Here is a 20,232-nt window from a genome sequence, read left to right on the forward strand (position 1 = left end):
GTAGTTTTCTGAACTTCCCATTTCCCCTTCTTTTTTGCCTCATCTCTTCACACCCTTCTCGCACCATCTCTCTGAAAATATCCATTAAAATGTCCCATCAGTTAAAAATTGTTTTGGAGAGTAGGAAGAACGTTATTGTGCTTTATGGTCTTAATAGGTAAGGCTTTTATCTAGGTCAGCATACTGTAAAATATTTTAATTCATTTTAATCTTTCAACAGCGACAATATTGTCTTGTGGATGGATTATCTACCTAACTTATTATAATTCCCGGAACATTGGACTCATTTTAACATTGGTTCTTAACAGATTATATAAACATGGCTACATCCACATTGGTAAGTTATGGTTACGGTAATGCCACTATTTACTGTTTTTTATTATACCTCAAATTGCTAAAAACTTGAAGTAAAATCAAAGTGTTCCTTTGTTATAGTAATTTGAAAATGATCAGCATGGGTTTAATTTAAGAAGAAAAAAAATATCAATACCGTGGTTTAGGGGAGGATCCTTGGCATAGGTAGAAAAGCACTGAAGCCTCTCATTTAGCACTGAAGTCTCTCATTTTCTGTTAAAGTTCCCTTGACAGGTTTTTTTGATTTTTAAGTTGTTTACATTTTTCTGTTTAGTCTGTACACTTTGGGTACTTAAAATCCGTACATTTTCCTTTACCCCTTTTTCAAAGCCCTGTAATCATAATGGTTAGTGTTGTAAAAGGCTAAGATTGATTCGAGTCCCCCATGGAACCTGCCTGAGCTGCTTCTGAATTTGCTGTATAACTTGGTGTTAGGGGGTGCAGTGTCCCACTCCCCGCACCTTTGGGGCTGGTGATGTGGTGTCTGAAGGGTGAGTGGCACCTGCTGGAGTGGGCACAGAGGGGCACGGTGGAGCCTCAAGCCTCAGTTCCTTATTAAAGCAGCGTCCTTGCTTTCTAAATAAGCTGTCAGAAAAACTAATGTTAATCTGCACTGGAACTGTGATATGTAAAGTTTATACTGGCTAGAACATTTGCATCAGAATCCATTAACTTTTATATAGATATAGAAAAAACATTTTGGAATAAAACAGGTCAGTACAAATCACTTGGGCTCTCACCCACATTACAAGAATATCTGATGCTGAGTCACAAAGGGCTGTATCACATGACCTCACTCTGGTTTTACCTTTTGTTTTCTTTCATTTATTCTTCCATCTCTTCCTCTTTCTGCTTGCCAGAATGACAATGACTTGAGTTCTGGACTTTTTCTGCAACAATTGATCATAAATATTGTGAGAACTTAAAACAAAAAAGCCCCACTCACACCCACCTTCCAAAGAGACCGCTGTGAGAACTTGCTTATGGCCTCAAGAGTTTAAGAACTGTAATCCAAACTGTTTTCAAATCCAGCTTTTTGAACAGCAATATAGATGAAATATTTATTGGCTACTACACTTGATAGGCTTTTATTAAAATTTCTCTGTGAAATTACTATTAAGACAGCTGGACATAGCTGGCCAAATATATGGTGTTATTTGTAAACTTAATCAGTAAGAAGACCATAGCATTAATTAAATCCCATGATTTACAGCTTGGCTTCAATATATTCTTATTTTTATTTTAATTTTTTTTAAACAAATGATAGTTTACTTAACTCTCTGTGAGTAAGGTAAAAAGCATTAGGAAAAATGGACTATTGCATTCCCTGCTGATCTTTTCATGCTTATTGATTCTCCTGTGGTGAGCACAATTTGTCATAATAATTGGACTGAAAACTTGATAGCCATTTACAATTTGAGAAATTCTTCTGTCAGGATCTTTATTTTTCTAATTAACATCTTGCATACAATGTGGATACTACAAGTGTTCAAAATAGCTTTCCTAACTCTCTTCACAAGCTTCACAAGGCACCTGAATGTTGTTGGGTGACTAGTGTTTCTCAGAAGATTGGTTGTACATTTGGCTGGTGCCAAACCCAGCATCTTTTAGAGCTGTGCACTTTTTGTCTTGTATGTTCTGAATCTCTGACTTACCTTCTCTGAAAGTCAGTGTGTTTTCAAAGGGCAGAAACTCCACACACCCAGTAAACACATTTCAGATAACTGAATATTATTCCTATTCAGAAAATAAAGCATCGAAAATTTTAGGCTGATGTCCTATGAACGCTTTCTTTCACAATAGGTTCCTTTTCGTTCTCTGTGCTGTCTGGGAAAGTCATGGTTCGCGAAATCTATTTCATCACAGAAGACATGTCTATCAGGTACAGATTTCCAAGGGAGTCACTGTTCTAAATAGCAATATCAAATACAGTAATTGTATATGTCTAAATAACACATATCAAAATACTGTCTTACTAAAGAATAATAAATATATTTATAAGTAAATATATTTATAATCTGAGTCTTTTTATGGTATTATTAAGTTAGATACTTGTGTTAACTCGTTTGCTGTTTGAGTGTTATCAAGTGAAAGCGAGTATTGAATAAGATTCTATTTCTCCTTTATATTTGTAAAGGAAAACGCTTTAGAGTTTGAAGTAGAACTATTTTTAATTAGTGTCTTCCAATCCTTCACACTCCCACTCTTATGTCTGGAAGATTCATTTTGGCCAAGTAGTCTGCATTTCTTGTCTGGAATTAAGAATAATTTTGTGAAACACACACTAGCAAAGAGTTTGTAATTTTGATTCTTACTGTTAAAATTGGAAAGCCTTGAGAAGACAATGGATACTGGATTTTATACAAGTTTTCCCTTAATGCAGTAGTTGTATAATATTATACTATATGCTTTGTGCTTTAATATTGCTTGTAAACTGCTGCAAATGCAGATCTGTGCAGGACATAAGGCAGCATGTCATGCAGCTGCACAAAGGATTTTGGATTATCATGCTTAATTTGTGTTTTATCTAATTTATTTGATTTAGAATTCAAGACGGATTTATCATATTTCGCTGGTGGAAGATGTACAACCCTAAGCAGAAACAGCACGGTATGTCTCTCAAAAAGGTTTCCAAGTTTGAATTAAGTTTACAAGTAGCCTACGGAAAAAATACTTCCTTTGCACAATTGCATGCATGTAATTGATTAGTTAATATGTACCTGAAGTACACTGAGTCATCAGAAGGTATGGATTATTTGACTGGTTGGTCTGTGTTAGTAGACTAGAAGAAAGCAATAAAATAAATACAGGATTCATTATCAGGGGCTGAACCCTTCTTAAGACAAACCATTAACCCTAATTGTGTTGAATGGAGTCAAATCCAGCTGGTGACCAGTCACGAGTGGTGTTCCCCAGGGCTCTGTGTTGGCGACAGTTCTGTTTAATCTCTTTATCAGTGATTGGGACAAGGGGATTGAGTGCACCCTCAGTGAGTTTGCAGATGACACCAAGTTGGGTACGAGTGTTGATCTGCTGGAGGGTAGGAAGGCCATACAGAGGGATCTGGACCAGCTGGATTGTTGGGCTGAGGCCAGTTGCATGATGTTTAACAAGGCCAAGTGCCAGGTCCTGCACTTGGGTCACAACAACCCCAGGCAGCGCTACAGGCTCAGGGAAGAGTGGCTGGAAAGTGCCTGGGGGAAAAGGACCTGGCGTTGTTGGCTGACAGCAGCTGAACATGAGCCAGCAGTGGGTCCAAGTGGCCAAAAAGTCCAACAGCATCCTGGCTTGTATCAGGAATAGTGTGGCCAGCAGGACTAGAGAAGCGATTGTGCCACTGTACTCAGCACTGGTGAGACCTCACCTGGAATCCTGAGTTCACTTTTGGGCCCCTCGTCATAAGAAAAACATTGAGGTACCAGAGAGAGTTTAGAGAAGGTGATGAAGCTGTTGAGGGTCCTGCAGCACAAGTCTGGTGAGGAGCAGCTGAGAGAACTGGGGCTGTTTAGCCTGGAGAAAAGGAGGCTGAGGGGAGACCTTATCACTGTTTACAACTGCCTGAAAGGAGGGTGTAAGCATGAAGGGGGTTGGTCTCTTCTCCTGAGTAACAAGTGATAGGAGAAGAGGAAATGGCCTCACATTGTGCCAGGGGAGGTTCAGGTTGGATATTAGGAAAAAATTCTTCACAGAAAGGGCTCTCAGGCATTGGGACAGGCTGCCCAGGGAAGTGGTAGAGTCACCATCCCTGAAGATGTTTAAAAGATGTGTAACTGAGGCTCTTAGGGACATGGTTTAGTGCCAGAGTTAGGTTAATGGTTGGACTTGCCAATCTTGAGGGCTTCTTCCACCCAAAATGATTTTATGATTCTATAATAGCAACCTCCATTAGCTGTATTATAAACAGAAGTAACCCTATATTGACATTTATAACTATGAAAGAGACTTCTTATGTTCTGGAAGTTATTCTATTTTTCGAGTTTTAGTGTTGTGCTCTCAGTATTTTAGCAAAAGTGTTATGGTGGGGGATGTTCTTTAGTATTTGATAACCCTGTGTCTTGATGACATCTGTGGTCAAAGAAATGGGGAAGTGTGAAAAATTAATTTATTTTTCTTCCTCATCTATGACTGAAGAAGGATGATTAACATTGGATGCAAGAGATAAATCATATCTGCAGAAAACACTGTGAGAAAACATAAGTAGCCATGTGATGTGTGCTTAGTCATGTATAGGATTAGAATCTTGCTGAACGAGTCTCAGGTCCTGCCTCTTAACACTTTTGAAGTGTCACAGCTCCATTGCTAATTCGACAATGTCCAGAAATGGCAACCGCTTACGGTTGAGGAGGACACTAATCAAGAGGGTTTTTGGAGGGCTTTATTTTCCTGCCTCCCTCTTGGAAGTGGACTCTGGTGTGAAGCCTCTTAGACTTGTCAGCAAGCTTGTACAGCTGTTGTTTTGTCAGCACCAACTCAACAGTGGTAGGAGCGTATGCATTACACAAGTAAATATGAGACACTGTTCAGTATAGTGATTTGAAGTAGAAAGAGTTGCTCACTTCTTTTTGTTGAGGCGTTAATAAGCCTCTAAGGTGATAAGACACAATTCAAGTTCTTTATATCGTAAGAAGACTAATGCAAAAGGTGGAACCTAGTCCTAGAGTTAATTAGATTCTTCCAAGCACAGGTCATTGTTCAACAGGTTTTGAGAGAGTTTTCTTCATCTGCTAGTTAAAACATATTTCTCTAGTGGCTTATAGAGTGAAGAGATAAATTGAACTTAATGCAATCAAAATAGCTCTGTCTTTGGTGGTATTTTTGCTTGGCAGTATTGCAAAGCATTAACCATTGCTACTGGCATTTAAGACTGCATAGTTAGTGAACAAATAATCCAAGTATCTAAAGAGGTCAGAGGTGCATAGGTCTGACAAGAAAGCAACGTGAATAAAATCCTGTCTTAAATAATTAGCCTTTTTTCCTAGGAAAAAGAACCGTACTCACTTTATATTTTGGTTATTTAGCTGAGATGCTTTCATTTTTATCCTTCAAGGAAAAATAAAATCTTCAGTGGTTTTTAGTCAGTTGTAGTATATTCTTCCCAATACTTTTTAATGTTTGATCACCTGTACCTGACCAGATTGCGAAGAGCGATGGTAAACTGCATCTTAAAGATTTCTGGTTTGTTCAAGGATTACTCCCTTGCAGGTGTCACACAGAATGGTTGGAAAGCCATTGTAGTTAGATATGAGTGATGGATACCTTTGTTTCATATTCTTCATAAACAAAACCCAAACAAAACAGAGCTAGATTTTTTCCTATAGAAAATCAAATAGACTGAATCTGGGCTATTAACCATTTAAAAACTGCACCAGATTCTTATAAAAACATAAACCTTAAATATTTAAATATTTCTGCTTGGAAAAAAATAGATATTATGAAGACTTAGTTATAACTTTTAGTTTTGGAGTGTTTGTTTGTTTGTTGGGTTTTTTTTGTTCTTCCATTCTGTAACTGAAGTGCAGGAGGTTCCTATCAATAATGTGAAATATGACAGGAATGGGATTTTGGTTTTCATAGTGGTGATAAACTTAAAATCATGTTAGTGTAGAAATAATGTGACCTCGTTCAGTTTTTTTCTGAGAGATATTTAGAGTATTAGAGGAGGGGTTTTGTGCACAAAGGGAAGGCAAGTGAAGGATCTGGAAATACTTGGAGGCCTTAATAAGGGAACTCCCTTTCAGGTCATTTCAGGTGTCCTTGATATCACCTTTTTGGTAGAGGGCTGTACTTGATAATCTAATTTTCAGTGGTAAGATCATCGATGTTAAGCACTATTACAGTAGTATGCAAGGAGCTGAACTTCAGCATGGGGACATCTTAAATTTCCTACAACTTATCCTTCTCTGTTCAAATGTGTATGAAGCTTGTACAAGTCTCCATCTCCTGAAGGAACCTACTGAAGGTAGCACAGACTCGTGTATTCCCACTGAGCTTGTACAGCTGTTGCTTTGCAAGTACCAACTCAACAGTGGCAGGAGCGTAGGCATTATGCAGATAAATATGAGATGCTGCTAAATATAGTGATTTGAATTAGGAAGAGTTGCTCACTTCTTTTCATTGAGGCATTAATAAGCCTTTTAAGGTGATAGGACTTAATCGCAGTTCCTTGCACAAGAGAAGGTTTGAACTACAAAAAGGTTGGATAGGGATTGCTGATAACCTGTAGTAAAGTTGCATTAAGTTCCTCAGTTCAACCCTAGCAAGTGCAATCTGCTTTTCGTCATGGCACAATGTTTGTACTAAGCAAGTCATACCAATGTTCAAAGAACTTCATAGAAAAAAGTCAGGTATGTGGAATGTCTTACTGCCTTCATTTGAACCATACTGGGGCTTAAGAGTAGGTTTTGTACATACTTGAGAAGTGAAAGTGTTTAGGAACAAAAGTTGGAGGATTATGTTGTGAAGAAGGCACACCCAGATGTCTTGGCTTGGGTGCCACAGCAAAATTATGTTTTTAGAAAAAATTGCTCTACTTTTTATTGTCAGGAGTGACTTGCTTCACCTTCCTGTTAGGTTTTATGTAGTAGGCATATTTATGTTGAATTGTTTGAGTAGTTGTGATACAAACATTTAAATAAATAATAAATAAACAATACATCTTGATCCAACTCTGTAGAGGCAAATGTCAAAACCTTGGCTACATTAGTCACCTTGATTCCAACAGATGTTCATAAAACTTCAGTATTTTATGATCAATCTGGTAGTTACTTTTACATCACTTTCCTTTTTTTTTTTTTTATTCATTTAACTGTATGACATTCGGATGTGCTTACCTCTTTTTCATTGCCTTTTTTTTTCTTTCCAAAAGTGTCTTAGGTAACAAAATAGATGTGTAGAGGCTGAATCTTCTTTTTGTTTTTAGGAAAAACAGATAATTGGCTCTTTAAATCCCCTTTAAAGTAAGGGATTGCTACATATAATTTAATTTAGTTAATGAAGTCTAATGCTTGCCTTCAGGAATTGAAAAATTTTGTTTATTTGTGTTCTTAATGATATTGAGATCTCCCAGGTGAACAATTGTGTATTCCAGCCTCTGTCCATGTCATCATTTGCCTATATCTTATTGATGCAAGCTAACATTATCAACAAACGGATTTGATAGTGCTTTTATGAAAACAGAAAAACAGAAAGGAACTGAAACTGGCTCATTAACCTTTCTCTCTGTCTCCTGTTCAAGAAAACTATAATGTATAATGAGTCTCCAAATCACTGACATTTACTTTTTTATAATTATATGGAAATTGCTGGTAATTTAGGTGTGAGGGATAAAAGTCGAGTTGCTTCTGTTGGGACAGAGTGCTGTATATATGCATCATGTTGGGGGACAGATTAGTTTTTTAGCCAAGAGGGTGCATTTAATAATGCATGTGTCTCTACCATTTGGCTCTTGGGCAGCTGCATTTCTTTTCCAGACCCTGACCAAATCAGCATCAGTGTTCGCTCTGACTTAATTTCTTGTGCCCCTGAGAAATGTTGCCTTCAGTTCGTACCCCCTGAGTTACAGATTGGGGACTGCTGTAATAACCATAGATGCTTCAGCTTCCTAAAGTCTGATTGACATAGAAAGTCCAGATCATATTTTGGAGCAGCTCAGGTCTCTTGAGTGAATGTGTAATGGGCACTCTTTCAACTGGGTAATTAGGGGGAAATTGTGTGAGCTTTTTCCTCACATTAACTACATAATTAGGTCATACTATTTAAGGCAAAAGTATGTCAAAGGATGTCACAAACAACTCTGTATGCAATCAGCAGATGTTAAACTAGTTTTTAAGTATCAGAGAGTCAAGCTGACATTACAGTTAAAATTTAAATTTGTGCAAATGTTGACCAGTTGTGCAAAGTGATTATGCTTCTTGTTAGTTCTGCATATTAATGTTTTCTGTTTCTCCATAAAAGAGAGCTTTTTTTACATTTTAGGCCTGCTGTACCACAGAGTTTGGCTAGAAAACCATTTGATTTTTGAGGTTGAATTGGTCTCAAGTACTGATATCTGTGCTAAAGAACAGAAGTTGGCACTGAGGCTTCTATGCTGTGCCTCGGGAGGGATTTTTGTTTGCTTGTTTTTATATATGACTGAATAAACCTCATTTACCACTTTGTGCACCTCCCGCCTGGATTTATTTTTGGATTGTGACCTAAGGGTGAAATGCCTTTTAGCTTTTGTATGTTGTATGCACCTGTCTTATTTGCCAAGTTTTACCGATTTGCTTGGAAGGGTGTAATTTATTTTGTTTTTACCGCTTTTTAATTTGTACTTCAGCAACTGTTCACTACTGTGTAGATTGATTTTGCAAAATCTGCGTATTTGAAAAAATGCAAATATCGCAAGGGAATTTTTGATTATAATTAGAAACTCTTTTCCTACTATTTGTTTAGATCCAAAGGCAGAAACACGACTGTATATTATGGTGAATGACTTTGAATTTCACGTGTACAACCGTTCCGAGCTTTATGGACAACTTCAAGAGTTATTTGGCTTGGATCCTACAATAATTCCAGCAAAGAAAGATGATGAAAAAGCACAAGTAAATGGGAGGCAAAGAACACATAGCAATCTTGAAAGGTAAATTATTATTCATTTCACTATTTTTTTGGATGCTTTGTTCTGCAAAGTGCTGAACTAATTGGGTAATGTTTTGTTAACATACGCTCTGAAGGCCAAGTGGTTGGAGCAGAGCTGAGAGAGAAATTGCACTGACAAGCCTGACACTCTGAATCTTTTTTCTTCCCTCAGACTTCCTACTATAATAATTAAAATCACAACCAAGCAAACTGAACATCCCTTGTTTAATGATTAGAGACAGGTCGAAAAATCCATTTGAAGCACACTGTGGAAAGGGAGGATGTGTTGAAAAGGATTATGCTTGCAGAATAATAATGTTATTGCTGAGTAAAGTAATAGCTGCTCAAGGCATTGAATATACAAAGTGTGACTATCTATATGATGTTGAGAGGACTTACTGGTTTTTGAGCTTTAAAATCAAGCTGTTTTCACAAGTGAAATTTTTAGGGATGTGTATTTGTGTATAGCTACACAAACCTTCTTATTTTATTCCTCTTTCTGAGGTACCCTAAGAAACATGGTGCAGGTGTACAGGGAGTTCTACATAGATTATGTGCAGTGGAGTTGGCTGTTTGATAAGAAGTCTCTGTTGGGGCAGAACCACACCAGAGTGATTTATTGGCAGGAGCAGAGATCCATGAGACTTGTCTCTTTCTACTGCTGCTGGCCAGGCCAGCATGTGTTACCAGATTACACAGTGGGAAGCTGCAGGATGCTGTGGCCATCCTCAGTTTGGGAAGAGGCTGCTCCTCCAAGCCAGTGTCTTCATGTTTTCATCTTATGCCCTTATTGACAAGCGCAGGAAGGACTTCTGCTTTTCAGGAGGATGTGTCTTGGGAAATGAAAAATCCCACATCAAAGACCTAAAAACATTGTTTTAGGAATATCTAGAACAGACTGAGTTCTCTGTAGGAAGATTTATTTAACTATTGCTGTGTTAAACGTGGCACGCTTGTTTCCTACCTGTGTCAGTTCCACGCACCGGCACTCAAGGTGTAACTGCCTGTGCTTCCCGCTGCTCTCCCAGGCTCTGGAGGAGTCTGCAGTAGATGGCTAGCAGGGCCCTTATGGGAGGCACCCGGTGGGAAGGAGTGTCCCCGAGAGCTGTGCACTGAAAACCCCTAGGAGAAAAGGTTGGTTAGTTCTTCTGCAGAAAAGACAAAATAATAAAAACCATTTTTTCCCATAGTGATAAAGTAAAAACAGAATCTCAAGACCCTTCCTCTTCATGGAGATCACTTATTCCTGTCATTAAAGTCAATGTGAGCACGGTAAGTGAAAAGACCCTGATGATGAAAATATGTAGCAGTATATACTTGAAAATCAGGCTTGCCATTCGTTTTACTTACACATGCTTTTTGAGTTTTTGTTCTCTGTCGTGCTTTAAAAAAGTCACCACCAGCACTCCCCTGACACAGTCACAAATCCTGCTGGTGCTGATGGCAATATGGCTGTGTTCTCTGTTTTGGGAAATACTTGTAGTTTTAAACTTGTAATGATTTCAAGACTATCACCAAGTAATTAAGCTGGATAATGTGTGTTATGCAATGTGTGGTGTGTTGGGTTTTTGGGAGGGTTTTTTTTTGGTGGTGGTGTGGTTTTTTTGTTTAGTTTTGGGTTTTTTTTTTCCTTCTTTACATCTTTTTAATAAAAACATTTGGACATCTTGCTTAAAAGATAATGTTGTCTCCCCAAAAAACCAGGAAGACTGTTATTCAGGTGATAGAATATGAGAGTTAAATGTACAAAGTTGTATTTTTAGATATGTACAGGTTATTGCCAGGATTTTTGTCCGTGGTCTTTATTTGCATATAGATGGTTAAACTGCATTATTATAGGTAAATTAGATATACATACACACACACACACATATATATATATAAAAGCAGTGCATAATGAATAATTGTGTTTTATTTTTGATTTAGGGTCGCTTGGCTTTTGGGAATCATTATCAGCCACAAACACTTTGTATTAACTTCGATGATGCTTTTTTGACATACACCACAAAACCACCTTCAAGCCACCTTGATCAGTTTATGCACATTGTGAAAGGAAAACTGGAAAATGTTAGAGTCATGCTGGTTCCAAGCCCAAGATATGTTGGTCTTCAAAATGATGAGTAAGTGCTTTTTCTTTTTTTTCCTCCTATATTATGTTACTCTTCAAGAAAATGAAGAAAAGAGTGTTGGTTATGTTTCTGTGACTTTTCTTAGTGTGTTTAGATAGTTGGCATTTTTACTACTCTGAACATTTTAAATGTCATCTCTTTGAAACCATTTTATTTATGGAGAAAAGTACTGATGTTCTATCTCATTGTAGATTTTTTTGGTGTGTTCTGCTCTGATTAACATCCTGCACTCACCTTCTGTTTTCCTTCATTCAGGTACTATAGCTGTATGCAGGCTTTGACAGCCCTAGATTTCTAGGATAAATGTCAGGTTTGAGGTGTCGATTTCTGTAGAGCTGATTCACATGTGGTTTGGAAAGTACTTTTTTTTTGAATGGGCAAAAGCTGCACAATACTTGCTGTAGCAGAAATCATATTGTCTGTTGAAGACAGATTGCAGATGCTTTTATTACTGTGTATTCCACATAAGTGAGGATATGCAGCTTTGGAAAATGGAATGGTAATAAGTCAAACAAAAGAAAGGATGCTTGCATGAAGTGATTTCAACACTAGGATTCTTGTTTTATTGCACTTTAACCAGCAAGACATTTATGTGCATACATTATATATTCAACAGATAATTTGGACAAAACTGCTAAATTTCGGTCTTTCACAGGTGTTACTTGTTCAACAAAAAATAAATAATGTATACTGTCCTTGGGCAATTGTTTTTATGAGTTAATGTAAAATAATTATACCTATTTTAGATTCCCCCTAAGCAACAACATTTAGAGAATTATAGAGAATTATAATGTTTGGAAATAAGATGTACATCATTTGATTGTACCTTAATTGGCTTTGTATCAGCCAAATGCTGCCATCTATAATGTGCCTTTATGTTTTCAAATAACATTCTGTGGAAGTGTACAGAATCTTACTCTACCAACATGACGACAGAGGAAACTTCTCCAACTAATATTGAAAACAAACAAGATTAAAACAGAATAGGATTAAGATACTCAAGCTATTAGCTTTTTCTCCTGCTTCCGCTTAGTCTTTTTATGCTGTTACCAGCCCTGCAGCTCCTGAAGGATGGCATCTGTGCAAAGAACATGTGCCTTAATTCACTGGGTGAATTCAACAAATGACCCAGTTCACTGTAAACTGGGAATATTTGAATCTTTAAAGCCTGCCCTCTTGTGCTTCCTTGGCTTAAAAATTAAGCTGGGTGTCTGAACTTTCAGAAATTCCTGCAGGTTATACTCATACAAAACCAGCTAAGTGATTTGATGAAATTTGTATGATTGGCTAATTGATACAGACATCAAAACCCCACCTTAGAAACTGTCATGCACACACCTCCATGCCTCCATCACTTTTTGCAAATAAATTCTCCACAGGCCAAGGAAAAAAAAAATACGCTAGCAAAACCAGATCAAAAGAGAATGAGATTGGAGAGCAGTGACTAAGTCAGCAGCTTGAAGTGGAAGTTTAGGTTAGATAATAGGAAACACTTTTAAATAATGATGGTAATTTCATTGTCTTTCATTGCTACTATCTAATTTGGTTTTGCAAATGTCCTGTGTGTGGTTTCTAGGGTTCCAGCACCTCCATCAGCTACGTCTGGCAAGGTGTAACTGTTTCTGCTGAGGGTGGGTTAGGTGACCTCACATAGTTGTTTGCTATGGGTTGTGATGCCTTGATAATGTAAAACTATAAGTCGCTTCAGTCATCTGCTATATATTTTCGTCTTCTTCTTAAAAAGGGAATAAAAAAACTAGTGACAAGACATGATGATACAGATGAGAATTTTCCTCTTTGAGGCAAAAAAACCACACTGAACAAGCAAGGAGTTTTGTACAAGTGTAATGAGTTGGGAGAGATCAGAACAAGTGCAAGAAAGAGGAGCGTTTAATGGAATATGCATGCATGGTAAAGATGTATGTTAAAAGTGTTGGAGGAAAAGGACTGAGGAAGATGTATGGCTATCACATGTGTGTTGTTTCGGTTTTGATTTTTTCCTCTGCCTCCCCTTCTATTTAGTGTAAGACCTCATGGCTTTTCTCCAGAAAGTGGAGTATGGTGAAGGTGATGAGGGTGACAGGGCAGTGGGTGCTTGACAGTAGGATTTGGCCTTTCTATCAGCTTGTAAAGCTTTTCCTGTAGATACATTTTGCTTTCCTACAGCTGACAGTTTCTGTTAGGCTGTGAAGTTAAGTCAAATTGTCCATCTTGAAGAAGGCTTAGCTCGAACCTCTTTGTAATTCTATTTAAAATGTTTTTTTTTTTTAAGTTTTATTCTAAAAATGTTAAGTCAGTGTAGGTAAACGCTATATATTCATACTCTACAGTAATTTTTATTAAAACAATAATGTAGTTTCTCCAGTGTATTTCTGTGGGCTTAGGTAAATCTGCATACAGTGTTTCAAGACCTATGCACTCCATGCTGTTAGACAGGGAAACATGGTTCATGTGAAAGGGCTGTAGTATTGTGTATTTCACAGGACAGAGCAGCAGTCAGTACAGTTTGCTGTCACAGGCCACCTCGTGCTGTGGCTGCCTGAGCTTCGTGGTGAAACCCAGCCTTTGCTTGACAGAACGTGCCCTGCTGAAGGTACAGTCAGATAGTAGCAAAAGATTGTGTTGGATGTCAAGTGACTCTCAGGCTCTTAAGTTTTGCAGCTGGTTATGTTGCGAGCTTCCCCTCTTGCATTACAAAGGGGGTGGCTTCCCTGAGTCGCTGTTCTGGTCAGCTGGAGAGGCTGAAGTTTGTAGCTGTCATACTGACAGCTACAGTCATACTGACCCCTGTGTGCCTCTTGTGGGCTGTGGGCAGAATAAACTGAGCTCTTCCCATAAAATACCATTCATATATCTCTACATACTTTCCTTCCCACTTCCATTCCTGAACTGCTAAACATTTTCTCATCTTGCACTATTTGCATCTCATTGTGGGGTGCAATTCAATTTTGGGCAGAAAAAATAAATAATTGGAAAATTAGGAGTGAATAGAAAGTATTTCCTCTTTCACTGCTGTCATTACTATTGAAGTAAAATTGATTTTAAGGTTCTTCCTCTTGCTTTTGGAGAACTTCTGGCAGTACATGTGCCCTGCATCTGCTCTCTTCCATATTTTCTAAGCTTTCCTGTGTTTGAAATGACCTTTGGTAAAATGGGCAAAGTGCTTCTGACAGATCACACTCTTAGACCATGTATTTCTGATATTGGCATTTTCTTTTTTTGTTAAGAAGTGACAACTTATAAAAGTGGCTGAAAAGTGAGAAAAACATCTTTTGCAGTAAAAATAGAATTTTCACGTTATTATTACTACTATAAAATGTAACATTATGTTAATTAATATGTGGTAACAGTGTAAGAAAGGGATTGTAATACACCAATATAATAGCGTTATGAGAAGTGCTTTGTGTATTGGTTTTATCACTTAGGTCCTTTATATGTTAAGAGAGAAATGTTAAGGAAGAACAGCCTTTTTTTAAAAAGAAAAAAATTTCTTCTTTTTTTTTTTTCTTAAAAAAACCCCCTAATGGTCTAATTACTGAAGATGTCTTGTCCCTTTGGTTTAGAGTGCTATTTCAGTAAGAAAACAATTAGTGTGTGAAAGAACAATATAGGACAAGGAGAAAGGAGCTCCTGATGGAAAGAAATACGGAAAGTAAAACTTCGGTAATTGGTTGTGGATTGCAATACCTGAGAAATGTCTTTGTGTAGTGGAACCTGGTAACTTCATGCTTGAGTTAACTAAACCTCCAAGTTACTTTATATAATACAAATAATAATAACATAATGATCACGTATTTTTTGCAAATCAGGGTAGATGTAGCCTAGGAATGTGACAGCTGCCATTTTGATGGGAGACTTGAGACCAGGTAGACTTGAGTATTCATAGTGTTTATTTTGAGATGCTCATTTAGTCTGAGGTAGCACATGGACCAGGAATCGCGACATAATAGGGAGGGAAAGAAACTGAAGTGGTAAGCTGCACTTCAAATTTAACTTACAAACAGCTACGTTCAGGCAGACTGTGGTGTGGGCTGAGCACTTCCATCTGTTCCATCCACCCTTCTGGTAATGCGACAAGACTGGTGCCTAGTGGCAAAGGCAGCCTGGGGTTCCTGTGGGCAGCCGGTGCTCAGGCTGCTGGCAAGAGCAGCACAGGTGCATGAAGCTGATGTGGTGGGATTGCATCATGTTTGAGTCTCTCCCACAAAATCTTCCTGGTCAAGTACCACATACACACCGACGCCACTGTTGGCTTGCTTGGTAAAGACACCGGTTTTATTGATGAGATGTACCACTTATAAGCTACAAGTGAGCCTGACCTGTGCAATCTCTTCCATTTTGCTTTATATGTTGCATTTGAATTCATAAGGATTAATCTCAGTGCATTGCTCTTTAATCTTTATTTTTGCACTTTTTTCCATTACAGGCCACCGAGGCTGATGGGTGAAGGTTTTGTTGTAATGCAGTCCAATGATGTTGATATCTATTACTATATGGATGAACCAGGTACCTTCAGTTAAATAGAAAGATAAAATTTTCATGGATTTAAAGGCTATTTGTTTATTTACTTGTCAAACTTGCTAGCTGATGCATTGATTTCTGAATATTAAAGTGTCTGTCTTTTTCGCTTCAAATACTGCGCATTTTATTACCAGCTACTTTGCTGGAGTTTTTTGGTTTGCAAAAGCTTTTTCTCCAACTCCACTCAAAGTATTGCCTGAATCTTGAACAAAGGTAACACATTCAATTATGATTTATACATACTGGTGTGGAATAGGTAGCAATTTTGGATTGTTGCTGAATGACTGCTTGAATTTTTGCTGGTAGCTGTGGGTCTAGTGTAGCAAGTCTTCCCTTTTATTTATTTGCCTTGTCTGTGGAAATGCTTTTAATGTAATCTTATTTGTTTCAAAACTTGTTTTGTAAGTAGAATTAGGAACTGAATGTGGATGCATAAAAACCTGTATTAGTAAAAAGCATACTTCAGAGAGAAAACTGCTGTGTATGTCAGCATTTCACGCACATCAGTGAGCAGCGCTTCAGAAAGTCTTGGGGATTTTTGGTTATATTCTTGCCCTTCCCCTGGGAGTCTGCATTGAATTGTGGCTTGATATTTACGTACTACAGTGGTCTCAAATAAGATTCACATCAGAACACTCTGTCTTGGGCTTAGCAAACATTTTTCATGCTAATTTGAAGCAGCTTCCTTTAATAATCTGTTTATTATAGGTCTTGTACCAGAGGAGACAGAGGAAAGTAATGATGGAGAAGCAAATAATGAAGACAACAAATTACAAGATCTGCCACCATGTTGGGGTTTGGACATTGTTTGTGGAAAAGGAACAGACTTCAACTATGGGCCTTGGGCTGATAGGCAGAGGTATTCTCATGGTTTACATCTTTAGTTTTAATGCTTAATATCTATTATTATTGAGAATATATTCTAAAGTTTCCAGTGTGCATTTGCTCATATTAAATTGTATGGGGAAAACTAGGCAGTCCAAAAGATGAGTCCTGCCACAGTGGTTTAGGATTAGCAAAATCATTGTTTATCTCATTGGCTTTCCAAAGTTAGGGTCACTCAGTGGTTGTTATATTGTTAATTATGTTCCTATTTTTTGCAAACAAAGTAGTTTTACTATTTATTGAGTGTCATATACCTAAGGGTTTAACCTCTGAATTGGCTGCCTTCAGGCTTGTCGTGCTCCTATTATCTCATGGATGGGAAGACATTGCATAGTGATGAAAAAATTTTATGGAAGTACATATCTGGCTATGAAAATGATGATGGGGAATAATTTATCCTTGCTTAGAAGAATCAACCACTGGACGTGATCTCCAAAATATTTATTATTACAGAATCACAGAATGTTAGGGATTTGGAGGGACCTCAAAAGATCATCTAGTCCAATATCCCTGCTGGAGCGGGAACACCCAGATGAGGTTACACAGGAAGATGTCCAGCCGGGTTTTGAATATTTCCCAAGAAGGAGACTCCACAACCTCCCTGGGCAGCCTGTTCCAGTGTCTGCCACCCTTGCTGAGAAGAAGTTTCTTCTCAAATTTAAGTGGAACCTCCTGTGTTCCAGTTTGCACCCATTGCCCCTGTCCTACTGTTGGTTGTCACCGAGAAGAGCCTGGCTCCATCCTGGTGACACTCGCCCTTCACAAATTTATAAACATGAATGAGGTCCCCCCTCAGTCTCCTCCAAGCTAAAGAGCCCCAGCTCCCTCAGCCTTTCCTCATAGGGAGATATTCCACCCCCTTATCATCTTTGTTGCCCTATGCTGGACTCTCTCCAGCAGTTCCCTGTCCTTCTGGAACTGAGGGGCCCAGAACTGGACACAATATTCCAGATGCAGTCTCACCAGAGCAGAGTAGAGGGGGAGGAGAACCTCCCTCAACCTACTAATTATCTAAATATTTTAGTCACAAAATCTTAGGCCAGATACATACTACTGTTTTTCACTTAGCCCTCTGCTTTTTGTGCATGAATATTTCTGATGGAGACAGTAGGTTTGTTTAGAGAGTCAAGGACTATTAAGTAAAAGTGACATAATCAGTGCTTTCCCTTTTTTCCTCTATTAATTACAGATGGATTCCTTTCTTGGCGTCTATTAATTCTTCTGTGAAATTATTATGATTCTTTCTCTTAGGATGGCAGACCAAAGAGTAGTCATGAGATATAACAGTGTCTTAGGGAATTTAAGAGGAAATGTGAATTTCTGGAACAGTGCTTTGTTAGGAGCATGAAGTCAGTGAATCATTAATGATATTTTTAATGCTACCAAGAAAGCTAGCTCTATGATGGAATGCTATTTGTAATTTTGACTAGCTAGACAAAAGGCAGTTTGGTGCCTAAACAGTGCATAGGATTCATAGGTATGTGCCTGGGAACCCTTTTGCATCATGTCATGGATAGAAAGGCACTTTTGGAAAGTAACTGAATATTCTAAAAGCGCAGATCTGTAGGAGTTACGTGAACTTCATACTCTCAGTTCATATAAGGGCTTCTACAAACAGTAATCTTTAATATGCCATACAATAAAATCTTGGGTTTCCACAGGATTTTGACAGTGTATTTGTGGGGTTTTTATTGTTGTTGCCTTTTTTCTTTTTGTTTTTTTTTCTGTGGGTTTGTTTTTTTTAAACTTGTAAGCTGCTATATTGGCCAGGTGCTGGTGCAGGAAACTGCTACTGCTGTTACTTCCACCCCCTTGAATACTATGCAAGCTGCGCCATCTGTGCTCTATTGCTGTGTCTTTCCTTTCATGTAGTTGCATGTTCAGATATGAGTCTGCAGAAACATAGGCTTCATTTTACTCTTCTTCTGTGATCCTAAAGTTTTGTATTTTGTTTATGTCTGCGCATTACATAAATTATTTATGCACAAACTGAAGCATAAACAGATTACTTCCTACTGTGTTTTTGTAGCAGATTTGTAAACTGAAGATTAGGAATGTGAAGAAAAATATCTCTTGTTTGCCTTCTGAATTAGAATATTTTTGTGCTGAATAATTTACAGTCTGTCCCTTTACGGCTTTTATCCAAAAGTCACTTCTTATCATAGAAACTTTAGGAGATTTTGGTAATGAGTTGGAAGGCTCCCATCATGAAGACTTTTTAAACAAATATTATTTCTTATTACATCCAGTGATTATCCAAAGACTCAGCTAAGTGGAAAATAATTAAGTGAAACAGATGCATAAGTATGTATTTAAAAAAATTTATATATATATATATTTCTTCTTCAATAAAAGCAACACTTATTTTTTTTCCTCCTCACCAGGGATTGCTTGTGGAAGTTTTTCTTCCCACCAGACTACCAAGTTATGAAAGTCTCAGAAATTGCTCAGCCTGGGAAACCCAGACAGATCCTTGCTTTTGAACTGCGAATGAATATTATTGCAGATGCCACAATTGATTTGCTTTTTACCAAAAATAGGGTAAATAATGAAAACTTATTAAAAAAATAACTTATCTACCATGATTACGCTGTGCTTTTGGTTGTACATGTTTTTACTTGTCTCAGTTTATTATAGAACTATGGTTTTAAAAGCTGGGAGGTTTTTTTTTTAATATTTCATAATTATGGGCAAATCCTTCAGAGAGAAATATTGGCTGAGAGGCATTATTATTTATTGGCTATTTTAAGTTTCTTTTAAGCCTTAAAGCTGCATCTTAAGCCCTGCCAACTCCTACAGTCTTGAGAATACAAGAGCTGGGTATTTCTTGTGCAACCTCCTGTTATGATAAAGCTCACCATGATGAAGAGAGAATTGGATGAATATCTAATATTATTGGAGGAATAATACTGGGAGAAACAAAAGATGTGTATGTGTAGGGGTTTGGATATTTCTTTCCCCTGCTACTACTCTTATAAATGGGGTGTAATGTGATGACTTCATTGTAGACCCATTTTATTTTTTTCTCTGTGACTGAAAGGATTAGAAAGTGTTAGGAAATTATTAGAAAATGTTAGAAATATATATTCATCTGCCCTCTCAGGCCTTGTACCAGAATATCATGTGCTTTTCTATTAGTGAACCTAAGTCACCATTTGCTCAGCCTCAAAATGGTGTTATTTGGTATCATTGCACATACATAGTTTGTGAATAATTTTTCTGAAAGGCAAGAAATATTTGTTGTTGGGTGCCCTAATCCAGGCATGGATAATGATAGCCAGAGACATGAAGTACCTTGGTTGTTGTGGTTGGCCTGGAGATAATATCTGTGGTTTTTTTCCCCCTTTCTTGCAATACAGGAAACTAATGCTGTACATGTTAATGTTGGTGCAGGATCATATTTGGAAATAAATATTCCCATGACAGTGAGCGAAAATGGTGAGTGAAAGCTAAACTTAATTTGTTTTCCCTATGTTTTTCCTGAACAGTTATCTTGCTTCCTATGTGTGTGAATGTCTTTTGTTTTTCTTTCGTGACTATGAGAGCTGTATTCCTATGTAAAGGAACAAAAACTATTTCCATGTACACTTCATTGAAAGATATTAAAGCATGTACATATTTAAATAGTTAAGTTACCTCCATGTTTTGCTTGCATGAAGAAACACAAATTCTTTAACTGCTAGACAGTGTATCATTTAACTCTGTGTGTACTGAAGCAGATTAA

General features: G+C 37.6%; 1 protein-coding gene across 4 annotated transcripts in view; it reads left to right on the plus strand.

Moving 5' to 3' along the window:
• Positions 1–20,232, plus strand: part of BLTP1 (bridge-like lipid transfer protein family member 1) — a 126,855-nt gene that overhangs the window by 12,425 nt on the left and 94,198 nt on the right. For all 4 annotated transcript variants that reach the window (XM_080343187.1, XM_080343184.1, XM_080343185.1 and 1 more), the window contains exons 3-12: positions 221–337; positions 2,158–2,236; positions 2,900–2,964; positions 8,788–8,974; positions 10,164–10,245; positions 10,900–11,093; positions 15,529–15,608; positions 16,332–16,482; positions 18,893–19,049; positions 19,868–19,946. In XM_080343187.1, coding sequence (XP_080199313.1) covers positions 221–337; positions 2,158–2,236; positions 2,900–2,964; positions 8,788–8,974; positions 10,164–10,245; positions 10,900–11,093; positions 15,529–15,608; positions 16,332–16,482; positions 18,893–19,049; positions 19,868–19,946 — 1,191 coding nt within the window. The remainder of the gene's footprint in view (positions 1–220; positions 338–2,157; positions 2,237–2,899; positions 2,965–8,787; positions 8,975–10,163; positions 10,246–10,899; positions 11,094–15,528; positions 15,609–16,331; positions 16,483–18,892; positions 19,050–19,867; positions 19,947–20,232) is intronic.

This window comes from Nesoenas mayeri (genome assembly GCF_963082525.1).
Source record: "Nesoenas mayeri genome assembly, chromosome: 4".
Taxonomy (NCBI): domain Eukaryota; kingdom Metazoa; phylum Chordata; class Aves; order Columbiformes; family Columbidae; genus Nesoenas; species Nesoenas mayeri.